Genomic DNA, 21436 nt, shown 5'->3' on the forward strand with positions numbered 1-21436 from the left:
GAGAGAGAGAGGGGGGGCGCAAACACTACCTTTTCGAAAGATACTCATTCCAGCAGTCCACCTTGGCAGGGCCGCGATGGGCGTTGGCAATTTTCTGACATAGTTGTTTATTTTCGTATTCGATTTTGTCGATTCTCTTTTGTTCACCCTGGCAAGAAACCCCACCATGGTGACATCACCACTGTGCTGCCTCCACACAGTGGCTTGCAGCCCCTTCCTCTGGGATTTTGAGAAAAAGGGGGCACAGCCCCTGACAGAGCTTAGGGAAACTACTTGTGAATATCAGGGGAGGAATGTTAATGACTTTAGTTTGGTGGGTATTTAGAAGGCACTGGGGAATTGGGTCTCTTTAGAACAAAGACTTAAAAAAAATGCAATAAAATACCTGGAGTTTGCTCAGTTTTAGAATGTGATGTGTGTGCGCCATTGGAGGTTTGGTATCAACAGTCGGCTTCACTGGAGGACAAAGAGCATCGTTAGAGAGCAGCTTTGGAAAACCACCAGGCTACGCGACCCCGACGGCTGAACATTCCGCTTTTGAATCCTGACAGCAACTTTAGTGAGACTTGATTTTCCCATCTGACATCTCTGGAGAATTTGAACTGAGACGGCTGAGCAGTCAGGGCTAGTAAATCCATAAAGGCGGGCAGGGAAGCCCGTCAGTAAGAGTGCCAGGGGCTCAGTGCACCAGAGACCCTGGGGCTGACACCCCAACTGTCTAAACCAAAGTGGTGATGTGCAGGCCTCCAACCCCAGCATTCCAGAGGTGGGGGCAGGACCTCCAGGAGCTCAAGGTCATCCTTGACTCTCGGCCACCGAGCTCCCGGCTGGGCTACAGGAATCTACCTCAAAAATTCATCGAGATAAAATTCCTTTCAGTCCAATGAAATGGCGTCTTTTCCATACTTTCCCAACATTACAGTGTCTGTTGGGCACTGCACTCACATTCTCTAACTTTGGCTCTAGAGTACTTAAAAAATGATTCTTTTGGGGCTGGAGAGATGGCTCAGGGGTTAAGAGCATTGCCTGTTCTTCCAAACGCCCTGAGTTTAATTCCCAGCAACCACATGGTGGCTCACAACCATCTGTAATGAGGTCTGTTGCCCTCTTCTGGACTGCAGGCATACACGCAAACAGAATATTTACATAATAAATAAAAATTTAAAAAATGATTCTTTCCAGCACATGGACGCTCAGGTAGAAGATAAAGTCTGTCCCTGATCACAATGTCCTCTTAGCCAAACTCGGGCAGATAAGGCCAGGGCTGGTGAAGTCTCCTGTCACTACCTCTATGGTGGGTCCTTCTAGAACCTCCAAGAGTGGTGCCCAGCCCCAGCTGCCCCATACCTATCTGTACTCTATTCTTATGCAATACGTAGTGGCCAAAGTCCAGTTTCTTCCTGAAGGTTGTACTTTGCCTGTGATTAGAGACAATAACAGGGTAGGCCAGGTAATCCAGGGAATTGTTCATCTTTTCCTCCTAGTCTCACTTTAGAAATGAGACACCTGACTCCTCTGTGAGGCACTTAGCTGTCCCTATGCCGGGGTGTCATAGTCACTCAGTTGTGACATCAATGGAGGAGTGGGAGAAGAACATGCCTGGCTGTCTCTAGGCACCTAATTTTTTTTTTAATTTTAAGTTGAGATAAAATTTCTATATGTTGATGGGGTGTGGAATGATCCGGTACTTACATGCCCTGTGTTATGACTGGATTAGGGTAAGTAGCACCTCTCTCTCCTCTAAGCATTTACAGTTCTGTGCTGGGCTTTCGGTTTTGTGCTAAGTCAGGCCACGTCAAGATGAAGGAAAGCGGGCTTTGTAGCTCCCCACCTGCCTGGAAAGTTGATGTTTCAAGGCTAGAGGGGGGAGGAAACCTGTGGTGGGTGTGGAGGTCCCTGGCTAGCACAGGCAGGCACCCAGGAAGGCAGGAATTCCATCTGTCATGGTGCCCTTTGAGCTATGTTTCCCTGAAGATGTTGAGACTATAAGCTTTCTTTGGAAATGAAACATTTACGATCTGTGTCTGTGTAATCAGGTGCTGTGGCAAACGTTTGTAATCCTAGCACTCCAAGAAGTGAGGGCAGGAGGATTTATCCTTGGTTTTATAGAAAATTCAAAGCCAGCCTGGACTACGTGAGACCCTGTCTCAAAAACTTAAGTGTGAAATAAAAGACAACAAAAAAACATAAGACAAACCTTAGTAAGCGGCAGAGTCGGATTCAGAGTGTGGATTCTTGGATTCCAGACACTGTATTTACCGCTTTGGAGTTAAGGACTCTGCCATTTACTATGGCAACTGAGAACCGCTTTGAAGTAAGCTTATGGGCCCTTTGCCCTCAGTGGAAACCCAAGAGAGGATCAGCTACTGACACCACGTGGCTCACAGTGAGATAGCAGTTGCTCCAGCAAGATCTGTTAAGGAGGGTGTGGAGAACGATTTTACCTCCACACCAGCCCAGGGTGCACTAGCTCAGGGCGTAGATCCAGTGAGCTCTCACAACATTTAAAGATTTTAAGCGATTCTGGTCCCGCTTTGCCTGTTTATACAGGGAACTAAAGTAGGGCTTTATGCGTGCTCGATACCTTTTAACAGCCCGGGAACCTCCTCGGCCCCTTGAATGCTTCTGGAATCTTTCCAGCAATCCTTACAAGTTAGGAATTGCATATTCATTACTTCAGTGCTCGGGACAGAAGCGTTTAGGATTTTATATTATTTTAATATATATAATGAGGTATTTAGGAAATGAATTCAAGTCTAAACAGGAAATTCATTAATGCTTCACACATAAACCTATCCTGAGTATACTTTTGTACAGTAATTTTTCGTGCACCTGTGTTTTGACTGACATCCGTCACAGGTCAGGAATTTTCCACTTGCATTGTGTTTACACTCTAAAGTTATAGATTTGAAAGACTTCGGTTCTCTAAAATCATAGCAGCTCAAACTATTATTGTGACGCTGTAACCCCCGCCCCTCCCTTTTACTAGCCAGCTAAAGATTAAGCAATCTCCCAGGGTCAGAGGCCAAACCTGGCGACCTATAGCCCCAGTTTTAAAAGCTCAATGCTGCTTTGTAACGAACACGGAAGAAGTGTCCCCAGCGTTGGGCTCTTCTCTGTGACCTTGGGTAAGGAATCACGGGTGTGGGCGGGGGTTCAGCAGGAGTGTGTTGGGAAGATGTGTTCTCACGAGTCTGTTTGAGGTGAGGAAATGGATGCCAACAATGCTGATCTGCAGTCAGAAGGGTTTACAGCAAACCCCAGGGGTCCCCGTTATCCCGAAAGAGCTACAACAGGTGTACCCCAGGCGCCCTGCGGCGGGTTCAGTAAGGGAAGGGCCTGCGCTCCCCTGCGTTAGCCAGGGAGATAGAGGACCGGCGACACGAGAGTGACGACATCTCGGTCAGGGACACGCTCCAGGGTCCTACGGCGCGTGGGCTGGTCGCGCGTGTCCTCTGCGCAGCGCAGCGCAGCGCCACGCCGCGCGGCGCCCGCAGCTTCCTGCACCCGGCGGGCCCGCCTCCGGGGCGGGACGGGGCGGTTTTATTAGGCAGCCCCGCCCCACTGACCCGGCTTCTCCCCTTGGCTCGCTCCTGCCCCGGCGTGCAGGGCCCCGCCGCCGCCATGTCCGGCTCGTTCGAGCTCTCGGTGCAAGATCTCAACGACCTGCTCTCAGACGGCAGCGGCTGCTACAGCCTCCCGACCCAGCCCTGCAACGAGGTCATCCCGAGGGTCTACGTGGGCAACGCGTGAGTCTCCGGGAGGGCTGACTTCGCAGCCGCTCCCCGGGCGCCCCGCCCACTCGGGGGCTGGAGTGGGGTCCAAGGGCGTGGATGGGGGCGGGGGAAGCCTGGGCGCGGTCGCCGACCTGCGAGCAAGAGCGGAGGCTGGGGACCGGGCTGGAGCAGACACCCACTCCCCATGCGTGAAGCCGAGGAGCTGGACCCGCATGCCCTGAGACCCGAATGTGCCAGGGCCCTGCCCTCGGCCACCGCCCTCCCTGGCTTTGGCTTAGGCGGGGTCGAGGCTACCACGTTCTCTTAACAGGTGGCAGAGCTGTCTCTTGGCCGCGCATCATGTGACAGCTGCCTAGTTCTGCAGTGAGGTCACCGTGGAATGTCTGCCTTCGTTGCCATGGCAACGGGATGACGTTACAATCCGGGTGTGGAACTTTTCCTGTCCGCGTCAGGAAATCAAAATACCCTAAAATACCCTAAAAGAGGAAGTAGCTGAGCCATGGCTTTCCTGGCTTCTCCAGATAGGGTTTGACTTAGAAGACCTGAGCCATCTGAAAATTCCTTCTAATCGTTACCGCCAGGAAATGTGTATATTATTAATCTCTTATGTGTCCTTTAAAAAATTTTATATTTTAGTCATACTATTATTAGTGAGGATTTCTCAGCAGTGGGAGAGAGTCATTGTTAACACCGAAAGAAAGGCTGGCGTGACCCATGTTTGGGGGAAGGCCCACATTGAATTTTTACACGTGAAGACCCGTTTATCAAAGAAGCTCTGTGAGTCCATTTCAAGGACTGCACTTCAAAATTGCTAAGCAAGCTTTCCTCTCATTTTCACACAGTAGGAGGGGTGGCCAGAGACTTTTCAATGTCTTCCATGTGAACCTGCTGCTTTAACCTACAGTGGAACCAGAGAGGGGTTCACATGGCAGGTCCCAGACTCTTGGGGACAGGTTGCATGCTTTGTATCACTCACTTACTTATGGCGCACCTACTGTGTGTCACACACCACGTGATGGTCATTCACTAGTAAATGGTGGTGATAGTTTATCAACAGCACAGCAGTGCAGTCTTGCTCAGTGATCTGAAGGGGAGCGACCAAAAAGACTCACAGGGTCAGTCTTGAGGCTCAGTCACTGCAAAGTCCTAGGGAACCCCTCCCACCCCTCCCTACCCCAGCTACCCAAGTTGCCAGGGGTCTTGACAGTCTCAGGAGCCTGCTTCCTGGGGGACAGTTTGTTGCAATTGTCTGTAGTGACTTCTCTAGGCAGACAGTAGTCGTAGAGGCAGATGTACTGGCTGCCGTGGAACGAACGTTCTTTGCCCTCTGCAAATATGACCTTGATGTGGGGGGTGCTTGTGCTCAGTGAGGATCAACTGAGTTCCTAGTGCCCTGCATTGGGCTTCCTCCCCCCCGCCCCAGCTCCTGGATCAAAGAGCTTCAGCCACAGCCTGTCAGGGCAGCGAGGGAGTCAGTGTTGAGCTACATTTCCGATCTCGGCTTTATAGGTGGTGGGGGTGTGAGGGGCAGAGGGAGGTAGGAGGCAGAGCCTGGCTGGATGTCTGGAGAAGGCTTGCCTCTCAGCTCTGACTCAGCAGCCCATGTGAGCATCCACCGCCAGTCCTGTCCTGCAGAATTTCAGCTCTGTTCACTGGGGACAGTGCTGTCCTCTCTTTCCGGCTGCCATAACAGGCAGACAGGAGCCTGCGGGAGACATTGCTTTGTAAAAGTGTAAATTCCTGTTTAAATTGGGACATTGTGAGAGGAAGTGAAGGGCCTGGTTGACCATTCTGTCAAGATACCTTCTAACACCTATCCTGGGGGAAGGGTTGCATTTGCTCCTAAAACGGTCCAGGGAACTCCAGATGTTGCAAAGAGAGTATGGCAGGATCGATCCTTCAGGATGCCTGACCTGTGCCGGTTCCATTCTTCAGTCAGTCACCAAACATTTATTCAGTGTCATGCATCAGGCACTGTAGCAGGTACTGAGCGGACAGACCACTCAAGGAACTCACACACTGAAGCTCTGAACAGATAAGCGTGACCCTGCCGTGGGATATAACACCCCCACCCAGAGTCAAGCTCTGTCAACAGAACAGCCTCCTTTAACACCCAGGGCTACCCCAAGTTGGGACCATTAACCCCATTTTGCAGAAAGGAAAACTGAAGCACAGAAAGGTTAAGTGGCTTGCTTAAAGTTGCCTGGCTGGTAAATGACAAGGCTGGATGTAGACCCAGACACTCTGACTCTAGGGTCTATATTTTGTTTTGTTGTTTGAACGTGGGCTAGCATCAATCTCATGATCCATCTCCCACGGCCTCCTGAGTGCAGGATCACAGTCGTGTGCTACCGTGCCTGACTCTATAGTTTCTCTGTGCCACCATCACAGCCTAGGAACTGTGATGGCGCACACTGGAAGGAGCTGGGGACATCCCACAGAAGTGATGCCTACATGGAGGTAGCGGAGGAGACAGCATGGGCACAGAACCACAAGTCTATTTGGGGAAGCTGCTGGTAACTGGATATGGCTGGGGTGACGGGAGAGGACATGAGATGGGGCAGGAGGAGCCACGGGGGACAGCGGGGACTGTCTCCTTGCTTTGCCTAAAGGCTCAGGTTCTTCTTCATCTTCTTCCTGTGGGGCTGCCTCTTCACTTTCTGCCACTGCCTCCCATCCAGGTCTGTAGCTCAGGACATCTCCCAGCTGCAAAAATTGGGCATCACCCACGTCCTGAATGCCGCCGAGGGCAGGTCCTTCATGCACGTCAACACCAATGCCAACTTTTACAATGATTCCGGCATCACCTACTTGGGCATCAAAGCCAATGATACGCAGGAGTTCAACCTCAGCGCCTACTTTGAAAGGGCCGCAGATTTCATCGACCAGGCCTTGGCTTACAAGAATGGTAAGGGACCTACAGCCAGGACCCATGGGAGGTGGCTTTGACGTGGGCTGGCCTAGAGAGCGGACCTCAGCAGGTCTCCCTGTGGCCAGTCTGTCGTTCCCTGCCCCCGTGTTGATGACTTTAAGGCTCTCTTTGCCTGGCAGCTCTGGTGGCCCCTCTTGACACAAGCAGATCAACTCTTGCACACAGTGGCAGTGCGCAGGTCTTGCCTTTAGTTTGATTTGGGCAGAGTGTGGTTTCTGACCACCTAACCCTTACCCCAGACGCAAACACCCATGATAATGACAAGGGCTTACTAATGTCCAGCATGGAAAGTCCTGAAGTGAAGGAACCCTGAGGCTGGTCGATTCGGTAGCTCAACAGATCCGGTCATCACAGCATATGACCATAACCAGAATAACAGAGAGAGCAGCTCTACGCTGTCAGGGGATTTCGGTCTATGAGGTGCTGGCCCTATGTGCATGGACAAAATGTCAGGACAGTGGAAGTGTGTGAGAGAGGAGGCCCTTTACCTCACAGCAAATAGGACACAGGCAGAGGCAGAGTGGGAAAGCAGTTGTAGGTCAGCTATACCCTTCAAATGCAAGCCCTCAGAGATCTGCTTCCTCCTAGGAAGCCCAACTTGAGACAGTTTCCAAAAACGTTCCAAAATGGTGCCACCAACTAGGGATTTACATGTTCCATGTGTGAGTTTATAGGGACCATTGCATAGAGTTTATGTATTCTGTAAACAAAGGATAATATTCCAGACATACACAGTGTAGCAATGAGGCTTCAATGCCTCTTTCCTTTTAGTTTAGTGTGCCCATTTATGTATGTGTGTGTGCATGCATGTGCATGGATGCACGCATGTGTGTGCAAGTTCTTGCACATGTGTATGTCTTCATGTGTGTACATGTGCGTATGCATCTGTATGGGTGCATATATGTAAATACGTGTGCGTGCATGTGTTTGTGCATGTGTATGTTTCTGTGTGTATACATGGGCACATTTGCAGGTGGAAGCCAGAGGTTGATGCTGAACACTTCTTCAATCAGTTTTCCACCTTAGAGACAGGGTCTCTCCCTGATCCCGAAGCTCACTAGATTTATCTAGGCTGCTGGCCAGTGAGCTCCAGGGATGTGCTTTTCTTTACTTCCCCAAGCCTGGGACTACATGATGCTATGCCGGGCTTTTATGTGGGTGCTTAGGGATCTGAGCTTAGGCGCTCCGGTTTGAACAGCATAAAGACTATGCTATATCCCCAGCCTGTTTCTTTCCTTTTAAGATTAGCGAACCATTCCCCAGAATTCCAGTGGGGCTTCCCTATCCTTTTAGTGACTAGACACTCATGAGTGGCCGCTTTACCAGAGGAATGAGTGGCCATGACGGGCAGAGGGCCCACAGCCTGGAGATCCTAGGTTAAAGCTTCCTGTCACTTGGTCTCTGCAGCTGCAGACAGAAAGCAGGGTTGAAGGAGGGGCTGCCTGGTGGATCAGACAAGACATCGGGATGATGAGACGTCCTAGGAGGACACAGGGCAGAGGTCAGCAGGGCAGATGAGCTCTCTGGGTTATTCCCATCACGTCTCCTTCTGTCTGTAGGGAAGAGGTGACCCACTACAGATGTGATTGGTTGTATTCGTGTGACATAGATGCTTCCTGGTCCAGCAGCTTCCCTGTCCAAGTGATTCTCAAAGAGAGCTCCCTGCCCACTGGATGCTCAGTTCATATTCCGGACTTGCAGAAGTTCTGTTGACTGGGAAAACTTCAGACGTTAAGGCCAGGGCCTTATGGTCCCTGATGGTCCCTGTTACCCTAACCCCAGCACCCTTCCCCTCCAACTGTTCTACGCTTCTCACTCTGGATAGATGGAGAACATGGCCTGGTCAGTTAGGGGGGTGGTCATTGCCATTCTCACATGGCAGCAGTTAGGCATACATTCAGGGGACTCTGGAACATTCTGCCTTTATTTTCTCTTTCTAGACAACAGGGAACGTCCACTGGCCTCTTGTTCTGACCTCTTGCTTTGGTATAGGCAGACTGAATCTTAGGCGTGAAATTTTTCTGCCTATTTCTTCCCATCCTCTGGCAAACGCTACCCCATACCTTACCACTGACATCCTCTCTTTCATGAAGCCGTCCCAGGCTGGTGGGTGAAACCAGGGGACCAGTGGTTTCCCTGGTCTGGCTCCAGCACTCGATGTAGCAATGGGTATAGTCTGCATTCCCTGTAGGTAACTTCTGACCAAGCAGAACACACCCCAGGGCTTTGGATCCCTGTAGATAGACTACTAAAATGGAATGGATATTAACCTCCAACCATTGCAGGACTCTGAGGAACAGGAAGCCATTACTGAGAAAGCCAGGCGTTTGAGGCTGGGAAGGTATTTCAGCAGGAAAAACACTTGGCTCCCAACCCATGAAGACCAGCGTTTGGATTCCCAGAACAAACATTAAGTCTGGGTGGTGCGGTTGACTGTTCGTAATCCCAGCACTCAGGAGGCGGATCCTCAGAGCACACTGGTTAGCCAGACTAGCAAAGCACGAAGCTCTGGGCTCTGGGAGAGATCCTGACTCAATTTATAAGACAGAGACTAAATCACTGAAGAAGACACACAATGCCAGCCTTGGGTCTCCACCTGCACACACATGTATGTGCACTTGAACACACTTACACACTCACACATATGTGATCGGGCATACACACTCAGGCATATCACACACATAGAGCAGTGTGCACCCTACCGCTCACAGGGAAGCGTGAAGAAGCACACATGTGCACATACATGCGCAGACACACAGGCATGTGTGCCAGGGAGTGGGGAAGGAGCCTGAGTTTGTGTAGAAGAGGGAAAGTCACTTGCTTCTGAGATGATCTAAAGAGGCTGTGTGGAGGTGGTAGTGTGTGGGCTGGGCCTGGAACATGGAACATGGTAGATTCTGTGCCCTGGATATATCTGAGCATGCTCCCAGCAGGAAGTAGGCTGTGGTTGCCCCGCAAAGGGTCTCACTGTCAGGTGGGACCAGAACAAGCCACTGAGGACTTTAGGTATTAAGGGGGGGGGGAGAGAAGGCAGGAAATTGGTGGGACTCCTGACGTAGGAGGATCTAGGGAAATAGAGGAGCATTTGGAGGTAAGGATGATGGGTGCAGAAGAGATGCTGTTAATTCTGGGTCCACAGTTTCCTTCCAAATAAAGCTGGTGAGGAGGTGTAGGTGGTGGCCGTTCACTCACTCAGCAACAGAGGATGCCCGGGGATGCTGGGAATGGCAGAGCATCCAAAGCCTAGCCCCACAACCCTTTCTTTGGAAGAATGCACCCTCACTGATCTGTATGTGGCTAGCAGAGTGACAGGTGCCTGGGGCCCCTGGGGAACCCCCAGTCCTGCTGATGTTTATGGAGTGCTCTTGCGTGCCAGGCATTAGCCTGAGGCTTTGTCTCGGCTCTGTTTTGTTTTGTTTTGGAGCTCACCCCCATGGGTGGGGGTGGCAGTAGGCCTCATAAGCCACACTTCAGGAACTCGATTCCACCCTGTGAATGACGACGGTCAGAGCGGTGTTTCTGGAAGATTTTCCAGCTTCCGGGTGGAGTGTGGATTGGCAATGAGTGGTGAGGGATGAGGGTGAACCCCATTTGTAGGAAGAGAGTGGAAGAGAGGCAGGAGCGAGAGATGATAAGGATGTGAATTAAGTACTTTGTGGGGAGCCAGTGACTAAAGAGAGAAGCTGGCTTTTGCCCCTCCTGGGGGTGGGCTCCCTGCAACGTGATGGGACTTTGACCCCTCCTTCCCTTCCTTCTTCCCTCCCTCCCTATCTCCCTACCTCCCTTTTCCCCCCCATCGTTGCTTTCCGTTCTCTGAGGAATTCTGAGTTTACATTTCGCTGGTGATGAAGGAATGAAACAGAAACAGAAGACATGAGTGTGGCCGTGGGGGGGAATGGCTGTGGTCTTCAGGGCACAGGCAGGAAAGGCTGTGTGCTGTAGGCTGAGGACCAGGTGAAATGCAGGGAAGAGGGGAGGACAGTTCGGGGGAGCCACAGAGGGCATGTGTGTGCTGTTTGTATTTGTACTGGAAATCCATTCTTTTTTTTAAAAAAAAAAATTGCTTATTTTTCTGTGTCTCTGTGTGCCTGCATGAGTTTACCTGCACCACGTGTATGGGGGCTCTCCGAGGTCAGGAGAGGACATCTGATCCCCTGAAACTGGAGTTAGAGGTGGTTGTGAGCCAGCTGACATGTTTCCTGGGAACCACACCCAGGACCTGTGCGGGAGCAGGAAGTGCTGTGACTGCTGAGCCATCTCTCCAACCCTGGAAATCCATTCTTTTTTAAAATGTGCTTTGCAGAGGTAGAATTGGCATTCAGGAAAGGGTACACACGTGTTTAACATGACAATCATTAAAATTTTGCCATAAGCGAAGCCGTAAAGCCGTCACTACCACCGAGACAGGGAATGTGTCCGTCACCCCCACGTTTTTCATGTCTCTGGGCAGCGTCTCCTGTCCTTCCTGTCCTTCCGCCTTCCATTCTCCAGCCCTTCTTGGTCTGCTTTCTGTCACCGGAGACCAGTGCGCATTTCGCAGACTTTTGTGTCAACAGAGGCACGCAGCGTGCGCTCTTCTGTGGTCTGGTCTCTCTCACTCTGAATGTTTGAGTTTCATCTGTGCTATTCTGTACCTGTAGTGCCTTCTTTGTTAAAGTCTGTATTTATTTGTGTGTGTGTGTATTTACCACGTGTGCAGGTACCAGTGGGGGCCAGAAGAAGTCATGGACTCCCTTGGAACTGGAGTTAGAAGTGGCTATGAGCTGCCTAATAAGGGTGTTGGGAACCAAACTTGGATCTGGAACAAGTGCTTTTAACTGCTGAGCCCTTTCGCCCAGTGCCCTTCTTACTTTCTTGACAAGTGTTACGTTGTATGGACACACGTAGCATGTCTTGTTTATCTGCTTGCGTACATTGCTTCATTCTAAAGCAGAGTAATGCTCTATAACCCAAGCTGGCCTCAGACTTGCCATCCTCCTGCCTCAGCCTCCTCCTGAGGGCTAGGATTGCAGGCATGTCACACCGTAGCTGGTTTCTTTCATGTTTTGCTCTTGACTGAAAAATAAAATTTGTATAGAGAAGTCTGGTGTCACAAAGTGTGCAGTCCAGCAATGACAGACACCCATATACCAATGTTGTTGATGAAGAAACAAGCAGACAGCCCCACAGAAAACCTGCTCCGTGTTCCTTCCCACTCGGTGCCCACTCATAGTCCTGGTCACCGCTGTTTGGGCTTCTAAGAGCATGGGTTAGTTGGGCTCCTTGCAGTTCTGTGGAATCATACTACATATTTTTGTGTCATACATGTTCTTTCTGGTAAGTTGCACATTACTCCATTTTTTTTACATTTATTTAGTGAGTGTGTATGTGTGTGTGTGCATGTGTGTGCACGCATGCCGCAGTGTATGGGTAGACACCAGAGTTCAGTGTGCCAGGGTCACTTTCTTTTCCCCAGTCATGTGTGTCCCAGGGATTGAACTCAGGTCACCAGGCTCGGCAGCAAATGCCTTTACCTACTGAGCCATCTCCCATTCTTTTTCTTTTTGAGCCAGGGTCTCATTCTGTAGCCTAAACCGGCTTTGAACTTCCAGTGACTCTCTTGCCTCAACCTCTTAAAGTGTTGGGGTTACAGATAGGTACTACCACATCTGGCTAGATCCTTAATTCTTTATTATCTATCACATATGTATATGTATACATACATATACATACATATGTATGGGGGTGAAGGGATGACTGTACTGGGCATGTGTGTGGAAGTCAGAGAACAACTTCTAGAAAGTTCTTTCTACCATATGGATCCCAGGGTTTGAACTCAAGTCATTAGCTTGACATCAAGCCCCTCTACTCACTGAGCCCTCTTACCGGCCCTACCTAGGTCATTAATTCTTTTTTAAAAGACTCTTATTATTTACCCAGTCTACTGTTGATAGTCTTGGGAATTTCCACCTGGGGACCGCTACAAGTAGGCTCCTAAGACATAGAAGAACACCCAGCAGTACTGCCGGGCAGCAGGGAGCACAGGTGTTCACCTTGAGCATATGTTACTAGTTTTCCATGGTGTGTGCGTTGGGGTGGGGGCTCTTCAGAGCCTGCCTCCCCTGGTGACAGAGAAGAGCCCTGGCTGCCTCACATCTGTCCCTGATCAACCTTGGGTCTTTCGTTCTTACTATTTTAACCATGCAGGGTGAGACACAGTGACGTGGCGATATGCTCTCTACCTGTTGCCTGGAAGAATTTCGGCATTGCAGTGAGTTGACACATCTCTCCTGTCTCTTGCAGGCCGGGTGCTTGTCCACTGCCGTGAGGGGTACAGCCGCTCCCCAACGCTCGTCATCGCCTACCTCATGTTGCGGCAGAAGATGGATGTCAGGTCTGCTCTGAGCGTCGTGAGGCAGAATCGTGAGATTGGCCCCAATGACGGTTTTCTGGCCCAGCTCTGCCAGCTTAATGACAGACTAACCAAGGAGGGCAAGGTGAAACTCTAGGGTGCCCGCAGCCGCCTTCTGCGGAGGTCTGACTGGGAGGCCCTGGCAGCCATGCTTAGGAAACACAGTGTACCCTGCTCCCATCTGTCTGTCCCATTGTGACCCTGGGCTTGCTGAGGAGGCCGTTCTTGCTCCTTGGCTGTCCTTCCCCTGAGGTGGTGGCTCAGGGAGGAAGCCTGTGGCGCAGATACACCTCAGTGACCCAGGGCAGGAGGCCTATGAGGATGTAAGGCCCGAGCCACTCCCTGGCACTCCTTGTGACCCCCTCCTGCACCTGGGTTCCCCTGAGTGGTCTAGCATGGTGACCCTGGAAATGATCTATGCAAACACAGGTTCTGCTCTTCCCACGTCTATCACTGGTCCTCACAGCCCGACACACCCTCTTAGGCAGAGGCATAAGATGAAGCAGGGTAGAGGTAGGTTCCTAGTGGCTGGCTTTCCACAAAGAGGCTGTGTTTTAATTATCTCCTTAGAATTAAAGATACTCTACAGGGGCCCTTGGATAGGCAAATCGGTTTTCCCTGGAGGGCTCTCCCAGTTCTTCAGAATGTTTAAAGTGTGCCTCTTTGGGGGATCTTCCGTTCCTTATCTGCTGCTTTGGTGTCTTCTCTGTGGATGGCACGGTCCCTCTTCCTTGGGCAGGGTTCTATTTCTCTTCTTTAGAATGCAGAGTGTCGAGGCCCAGCCTATTAAAAAAAAACCCACCATTTGGAGAATTGCAAGGGTTTTATCCTGAATTATAGTGTGGGTGAGCCTCAGCTGTCATACTAACTGCTTTTCATCCTGGTTTCTATTCTAAGAACAGAAGGAGGAAGTTGGCCAATTACAGCTCGTGTTCGTGGGTGTGTGCACGGCTGTGAAGAGGGGAGGGGACAGAAGGGAAATGGAGGGTCCCTGTGCTCACCCTTGCCCATTTACGGGTAGTTCTGATGGAGTGGCCCTCTGGGCATAAACAAGCCCCGATGTCCTTTACTGGAGAGTGAGCAAACAAAGAAATGACCCTTTAAAGGACTTCTTTCCAGGGCTGGTTTGGAAGTGTGCTAGACCTCATGTGTGTGCACATTTGCCAGAGAGTGAGCGCAGTCTGCTTGGGCTCTATGTTCTTGTTATGCTGTGTGTATCCAGGGTCACACAGCAGAGTGGCGGCATTCAGCCACCACCTCAGCACCTAGCACACAGGCATCTCATAAAAGCCTGTTTTTTTGAATACCTAGAGCTGTCTGAGTGCCCAGTGTATATAGAGCGTTGTTGCTGTGGGGCACCCGGATCCCAGCAGCCTTTGTGCCTGTCTGTAGGATGTCTTGCCGGAGTTTGCAAAGCAATCTTACTTGGAGGGAAAGACATATCAGGGACTTTTGTTGAATGTTTTAAATGCAGCTTTAAATCGAGAACTCAGCAGCGTTGACAGGGAAGGTCAGGGATTTGCCTTTTTCAGAGCTGCTGAGGAGCCTGGAGAAGAAGGTGCATCTTGGGGCCTCCGTCCCATCAGCGCAGGGACAAAGCTGTGCAGCCTGGATGGTCACTGTCCCCTATCCTGTGTGACCACAGCAGCCCCTGGACACATGGGACGGGTCCTCTTTTCTCCAGAATGAAATGGCAGTAGCCGAACTGTGTACCACCTCCATAGTTTCCAAGTGGCTTTCTTGCTTGATCTGATTTGCATTTCATAATAACCCTGTGAAGTTGACAGCACTTATCCGTGTGTTGTTATGAGAGAAAACAAACAAAAGAAACAAACAAAAAACTACCCGGGATAGCAGGGCATGGTAGCAGGAGACTACAGTCCCAGTTCATGGGAGTCAGAGGCAGAAGAATCACTGCAAGTTCAAGGCCAGTATGGTCTCCACGTTGAGACTCCAGGCTACAACAGCAAGATCCTATTTTTTTTTTAAAAAAAAAATTAGGTTTATTAAGGGGCACCTCGCTCTTTAAAGCTGAGTGGAAGCGGTTTCACTGCTGCCTAAGGAAGCTGGGCTGTTCTTGTCTATAATGAGACCAGCTCCCAGCAATGTCCAAGCGCCCCTTCCCGCACGCACGTCTTTAAGCCATCCCCAGAGAAAGAAAAAAAAAAAAAAAAGAGTTCCCTATCAGGTAGGACAGAGCTTCTCTTCGTCCAGGTGACACATGGAGACCTGTGAGGATGAACTCTGCTCCTGGAAGAGGCTGGACTCCCCTCCCGCCTCATCTGGGTGATGACCTCACAGGACACCCAAGGCTGTTTACTCACTAACGCCTCCTGGAGGCGTTATTTTGTGGGAAAATAAAGAAAAGGGGCCTTTGGGAGATTCCCGTCTTGCCTTTGGGGTTATTTGCTGAAAATTCGGGGTTTCTTGGCTGGCTTTACCCCGCGTTCAGAAGATTAGCTCCTACTTCAGGTAGACTTGCCGTGTATTGCCAAAGAGCCGCCACTTGTACTTCCGCCAGTGGGGGCCGTTCCTGGATGGTGTTTTATCCCTGGAATAAAGAATTCAGGATGCCCTTTCCTCTTCCCCGTACCTGATCACTTTCTTTGACTCATAAAAATCCAGGTTAAAGTTAAAATACAAAATGGTTCCCTTCTCAATCTTCAAGTATGCTGGCTGCCTTTCCATAAGCAGGCTGTTTCCCCCTACCTATTATTTCTGTTACCTCGAGGGCACAGACCAACCCCTACCAAATGAGGGACCTCTTCTGGCTCACACTAAGGATCTTTGGAGCTCCAATGCGGGAGGTTGTTTTAAGAATCCAGAGCTGGCCTATAGCACACACCCTCGGGGAAATGAGCATGAGTAACAATGTGTGGCCAGCAGGAGGCGCTGTTGAGAAGGTTGGTGCCTTTCCAGCCACAAGCTCACTGAAGATGCTTGTAGTATTAAGATGCTCAATGTTTTAATCAAAACAAGCACTGATCTTAAATATGAAGATAAGAGCTTTCCTCACAGAACATTTTCCTTTTCTTAAAAGTGGCATCATATGGTCTTCCCAGATCAAGATTCTATCCTGATCGTAAACAGAGGGAGTCTCAGGGTACAGAGACCATTGGTGAATGTTTAGCTTGTGGGGCTCTTGCCTCCTCCCCCTGTTAGGGTAACTCGTAAAAGACAGAAAAGGTTCAGGGGAAAAGGGATGGTGGAGGGCAAAGCCTTGGATTCAATTCCTGCCATGGGGGGGGGGGTAAAAGGGAAAGTTTAATGTCTACTGTATCACCAGTGTTAACACTCTATAAAATTGTAACCAAAATAAATGTCTTAACCTTACAAAGAAGTCTGTTTGGTGTGTGTTTCCTTTTATAGGTTTGGGTTATTTATGTTTGCTTTTTTCTGACTTCTGTGGTTGGTGCTATTGTTGTTTTTGAGGTAGCCCAACCTGGCCTCAAACTTCATCTGTAGCCAAGACTGGCCTTGAACTCCTGATTCCCTGTCCCTTGCCTCCAGATGCTAGGATTAAGACACATGCCACCATACTGGTACAGCCTTTTTTCTAAATTTAAAAAAATAACCACTTATGCCAGGTAGTGGTGGGGCACGCCTTTAATCCCAGCACTCGGGAGGCAGAGGCAGGCAGATCTCTGTGAGTTTGAGGCCAGCCTGGTCTACAAGAGCTAGTTCCAGGATAGGCTCCAAAGCTACAGAGAAACTCTGTCTCGAAAAACAAAAAACAAACAAACAAAAACCCAAAAACAACAACAACAAAACACTTAGGGGACTTGGAGAGACAGCTCCAGTTAAGAATTCATACTTCTCTTGTATAGGGCCTGAGTTTGGTCCCCAGAACCCATGTTGGGTGACTCATTAACCACTTACAGGTCCAGAAGATCCGGCACCTCTGGCCTCCACAGGCCCCGAACGAATACACACAAACAGATGTACAAATAATTAAAAATAAAATACTTTTTAAACACCTACAATTAAGCCGTTGGAGGTACCCACCTGGTAAGCTGGCATACTGTGTGAGTCCAGCTCAGGGTGTTCTGGGGACCATGAGACCTACAGAGACAGAACTCAGTGTGCTAGGAGTTGGGCTGGGAGGGAAGGATGAGTAGGGTCAACACAGGGAACCTGGGCAATGAAAATCCTCTGTAGGACACTAATGAAAGATACGTGCCTGTCACTGTACCCATATACGGGGTAACTCCAGGGAATTATGTTGAGTGAGAAAAGGCAGCGCCCTGCATTGGTTGCATCTACATAGCGTTTTTTTTTTTTAAATTGAAAAACGATGGGAAACGCGGTTAGTTTGGTGGTTGCTGTGAGTAGGGTCTGGAAGAGGGAGGGTGAAGGAGGCAAGGGGGCATCTTTGTAGAAGAGACAGAGCTGGCGGAGGCGGCATGTTCCTGCAACCTCGACGCCTGGGAGATGGATCTGGAGATTAAGGTTAGCCTCAGCTAGCCTATGGTACCGAGACGCTCTTTCAAAAAGTGAATAAATAAATTAAATAAATAATAGAGGACATCAGGGCAGGTCCTTGGGGCCACAGAGCTGTTCTTCATCTTAATTGTGATGGTGAATAGGCAAATCTTGTGATAAAATTGCATAGAAGGAAGAACATGGGTGGGGAGGGGCTGGAGAACTGGCTCAGTGGTTAAGAGCACACTGGCTGCTCTTCCAAAGGTCCTGAGTTCAATTCTCAGCAACCACATGGTGGCTCACAACCATCTGTAATGAGATCTGGTGCCCTCTTCTGACCTGCAGGCACACATGCAGATAGATCACTCATACATAAAATAATCCAAGCTCGTTTAAAAAGCTAACACATGAGCGTGCGTCACAGTGGGTACAGGTGTGAGTGAGCCCTGGCAAATCAGGGAGGCTGGAAGACGGGTGCGCTGTGTGTCCTGGCCGTGACACTGTACTGACACCTTTGGTGAGCTGTTGCTGTGGAGGGAAACTTGGTAGAGAAGACATAAAATCTCTCTGAATTAGTTCAAGTACTTGCCAACTTACAATGATCTTAAAATTCCCCAGAGTAATTAAAAAACTGTTCAGGTGTGGTAGTGTGCACCTTTACCTACAGCCCTTGGGAAGCTGAAACGGCACCATGAACTTGAAGGTAGCCTGGGCTATACAGCGAGGCCATCTCAAAAACAAAACGAACAAACGAACAAACCCCAAACAGACTAGACAGCAAACCCACGACAGCATACAAGAACATTTACAGCAGTCTTGCTGAGAACAAGAGGTCAGAAATACCCTTTAATACTAGTACTGCGGAGGCAGAGGCAGGAGGATCTCTAAGTTTGAGGCCAGCCTGGTCTACAGAGAGACATCCAAGACACCCAGGGCTACACAGAGAAACCCTGTCTTGAAAAACAAACAAAAAGAAGAAGAAAGACCCTTAACTACAGTCGACAGGGATCTGTGGAGATCTGAGGTTTGACTCCAAGGCTATTACTTAACCTTGATAAACTTTTTTTGTATGTTGAGTAAATACACTCATCACTGACTTAACCTCAAATGAGTAAACAGAAGGCAGGCACCCCAGCAGGTTCCCAGAGTCTTCCTGAGCATGGCAGGGCTACCTGTTGGCAGAGGGATGGCCATTAAGGAACTCAGAGTCTCTGTATACACCCTTTCTCCCGTTAACACCACTTTAATCCCGAGCTTGGTCACTCTGGCCACTTGGGTTCTCCTTTTATGTCCAGCAGGTGGCGGAAGTGTTCCAAGCACAGGTTACATCTCTATTAAGGTGGCCATGGTCATCTCCCACCAGCAGGTGGTGCTGTGAGAACCATTCTGCAGGCTCACAGAAACACACATGCCCTCCCAGGAACTGCCCCCTCCCAATCTGGAACAACAGGCTGGCTCTCTGGCCCAGACAGGGTTAACAGTCCACATTCCAGAGCAGGGGAAAGGGGACTAGAGGTCACAGACAAAAGGAGGGGGCAGCTTCTAACAACACCACAGCTCTGGTGGGAGAGATAGATCACCCCCAACAATGGCCACAGCTGTTTTTGTCTGCCCCGAAGGAAACTGACTTAGGAAGCAGGTATCAGAGAGGGCCCTTCCTGAGGGGCCTTCTGTCTGCCTTGTAAACCTGTCAAAGCAGCTGCATTGATGTGTGGGTGACAGAAGATGAAAAGGAGGACACAGGCGCTTGGCCACAGATGGACAGGCCACTCACAAGTCGAGGCAGGTGGCAGAGCCCTGCAGAAGCTGTGCAGGTGGGAATTCGTTGCAGTTAGCATACCAAGGCAAGGTGGACCATAGCCCCTTCCCACCCTTCCTCCAGGGCTGGGCCATCCTCCGACAATCTATCTCAGTGAAGGCTTCCGCCGGGCCGTTGCACCTCAGGTGTGAATCTTCCTACTCATACCCGTCCTCCCCCTGGCATGGCCCTTTTGCTACTGCAGGCTGAGCCAGCAGCTCCTTTGGATCTTTTTGTGCCTAGACCAGTCGTTCTCAACCTGTGGGTCGTGCCCGCATGGGGGTTATCGAATGACCCTTTCACGGGAGTCATCAACCCTTAAGACCATGGGAAGTATCAGATAGTTCCATTACGATCCAGAACAGTAGCAAGATTACAGTTATGAAGTAGCAATGAAAATAATTTTATGGCTCGGGGGGGGGGGGGCTAGTCCAGTGGTTCTCAACCTGTGGGTCGTGACCCCTTTAGGAGTCATATATCAGGCATCCGGCCTATCAGATATTAACATTAACAGTAGCAAAATTACAATTGTGAAGTAGCCCCAAAATAATTTTATGGTTGGGGGGGTCACTACAACATGAGGAACTGTGTTAAAGGGCCACAGCATTAGGAAGGCTGAGACACAGTTCTAGGCTGTGTTGAGTTTATAGCACAGCTAACCAGCACAATCCTCTAGGAAAGACTTTGGGAAGCCTCGCTGTCCAGGACATCGGCTAATCATCACCCTGGGGTTCTGTCTGCTTTCTAGGTGTCCCCCAGCGTTTTCCACGTAGTTTGCTCCTGGCGTTCTTTACCAGCTGCTGTACGTCCTGTGGTGTGGATGCAATGTCTCCTTTTTCAGTCCTGGTTCTTTTTATTATTATTGCTCACTCTAGTTAAAGGTTTGCTGAGGTTTTTTAGTCCTTTGAAAGAACTGCTTTTTGTTTTCTTGTCTTTTGGAGGTTTTTGTTTGTTTGTTTGTTTTGTTTTTTGCTTCATAGATTTTTCTCTCCCGTTTTGCTTTTTCTGTGTGGTTGAGTTTCTGAATATGCTCATTTCTATGACTTCCTCCTCATTTCCTTTGGACCTGACTTGATTTTTACCAGTTTCTCAAGGCAGAAATGTGTGTTATTGAAATCTCAAGGGTGGCACTTGGAGTTAAAATTGTGCTCACTTACAAGTATTTGACAATTTCCAAATTTCCTTCCTGTTGTTTTTTTCTAATTTAAGTCCAGTATAGTCTGATCATGTATTTTGTATGATTTCCATTTTCAAGTTCATCAGACTTTCTTTATGGCCCAGCATATAATCCACCCTGAAGAACATTCCAAACGCCCCTGTGAACAAAATCCCTCTGCATCTGTATGATCAACTCACAAGCCTTTTATGAAGCTACTGGTAGCTTGTCTAAATATCCTTCAGTGATTGAGACTGGGGCATGAAAATCCTAGTATTTAACTCTCAAGTTTTATTATTTCATTATCTTTTTCCAGTAGTGCTAGTGTTTGCTTCTTAGACACATATACGGTGATACCTATTGCCCCTCTGTGTTAGTCTCCTACCCCTGTAACAGAATGCCTGATTAAATCAACTCGGTAGGGTTTTGGAGATGGTACGGTAGGTAAAGGCTATTGTCTTGCAAGCATGAGTACCGAAGTTCAAATCCCCAGAAGGTATGTAAAAGCTGGACACATAGCACAAGCTTCTGAAATCCCAGTGCTGCTATAGGAAGATGGGAGGTGGAGACAGGACGATCATCAGCTCTTCGTCCAGCTAGCCTGGTGTACTCAGTGAGAAAAAATAGATAAACATAGACCCTGTCTGAAACAAAGCTGGCGGGTGGAGTGGGAGATTGCTAACATCCCAAATCGTCTCTGATCTCCACACTTACATTGTGGCACACAGGCACCCACACTGACACACACAATGCACATGCATGTGCATGCACTTGCTCATGCTTTCACACACACACACACACACACACACACACACACACACACACACACGAGAGAGAGAGAGTCACCTTGCAGGCTGGCACGGTGGCTTGGTGGGTAAAACCGCTTGCTGAATTCATTCCCTAAAATTCACAGTAAAGGAGGAAACTGACTCCTAAAGCTGGCCTCTGGCATCCACCCGAGCCCTGGTACTTCTGCCCAAGCCCTCTGGCAAGTCCACAC

The 21436-nt window shown here is 49.5% G+C and overlaps 2 protein-coding genes across 2 annotated transcripts in view; one reads left to right on the forward strand and one right to left on the reverse strand.

The window, feature by feature from the left end:
• The window catches only part of Cfap97d1 (CFAP97 domain containing 1), a 6134-nt gene extending 4591 nt beyond the window's left edge, over window positions 1-1543 (reverse strand). The window contains exons 1-3 of the mRNA XM_005369144.3: window positions 1348-1543; window positions 386-456; window positions 30-148 (exon numbers count right to left, since the gene is read on the reverse strand). Of these exons, the coding sequence (XP_005369201.1) occupies window positions 30-148; window positions 386-456; window positions 1348-1471 (314 nt within the window). The 5' untranslated portion in view covers window positions 1472-1543. The remainder of the gene's footprint in view (window positions 1-29; window positions 149-385; window positions 457-1347) is intronic.
• A 2005-nt stretch (window positions 1544-3548) lies between these two features.
• Window positions 3549-16391, forward strand: Dusp3 (dual specificity phosphatase 3). The gene is made up of 3 exons (XM_005369145.3): window positions 3549-3749; window positions 6419-6645; window positions 12952-16391. The coding sequence occupies exons 1-3, from the start codon at window positions 3625-3627 to the stop codon at window positions 13155-13157; spliced, it is 558 nt and encodes a 185-aa protein (XP_005369202.1). The 5' UTR covers window positions 3549-3624; the 3' UTR covers window positions 13158-16391.
• The last annotated feature ends 5045 nt before the right edge of the window (window positions 16392-21436 follow it).

This window comes from Microtus ochrogaster, unplaced genomic scaffold, assembly GCF_000317375.1.
Source record: "Microtus ochrogaster isolate Prairie Vole_2 unplaced genomic scaffold, MicOch1.0 UNK44, whole genome shotgun sequence".
NCBI lineage: Eukaryota > Metazoa > Chordata > Mammalia > Rodentia > Cricetidae > Microtus > Microtus ochrogaster.

Bases quoted from the DNA above. Each gene is read 5' to 3' on its own strand.
- Dusp3 (XM_005369145.3), top strand. From the start codon at position 3,625: ATGTCCGGCTCGTTCGAGCTCTCGGTGCAAGATCTCAACGACCTGCTC. The intron at 3,750-6,418 runs GTGAGTCTCCGG...CCTCCCATCCAG, and splicing joins AGGGTCTACGTGGGCAACGC to GTCTGTAGCTCAGGACATCT. The intron at 6,646-12,951 runs GTAAGGGACCTA...TGTCTCTTGCAG, and splicing joins GGCCTTGGCTTACAAGAATG to GCCGGGTGCTTGTCCACTGC.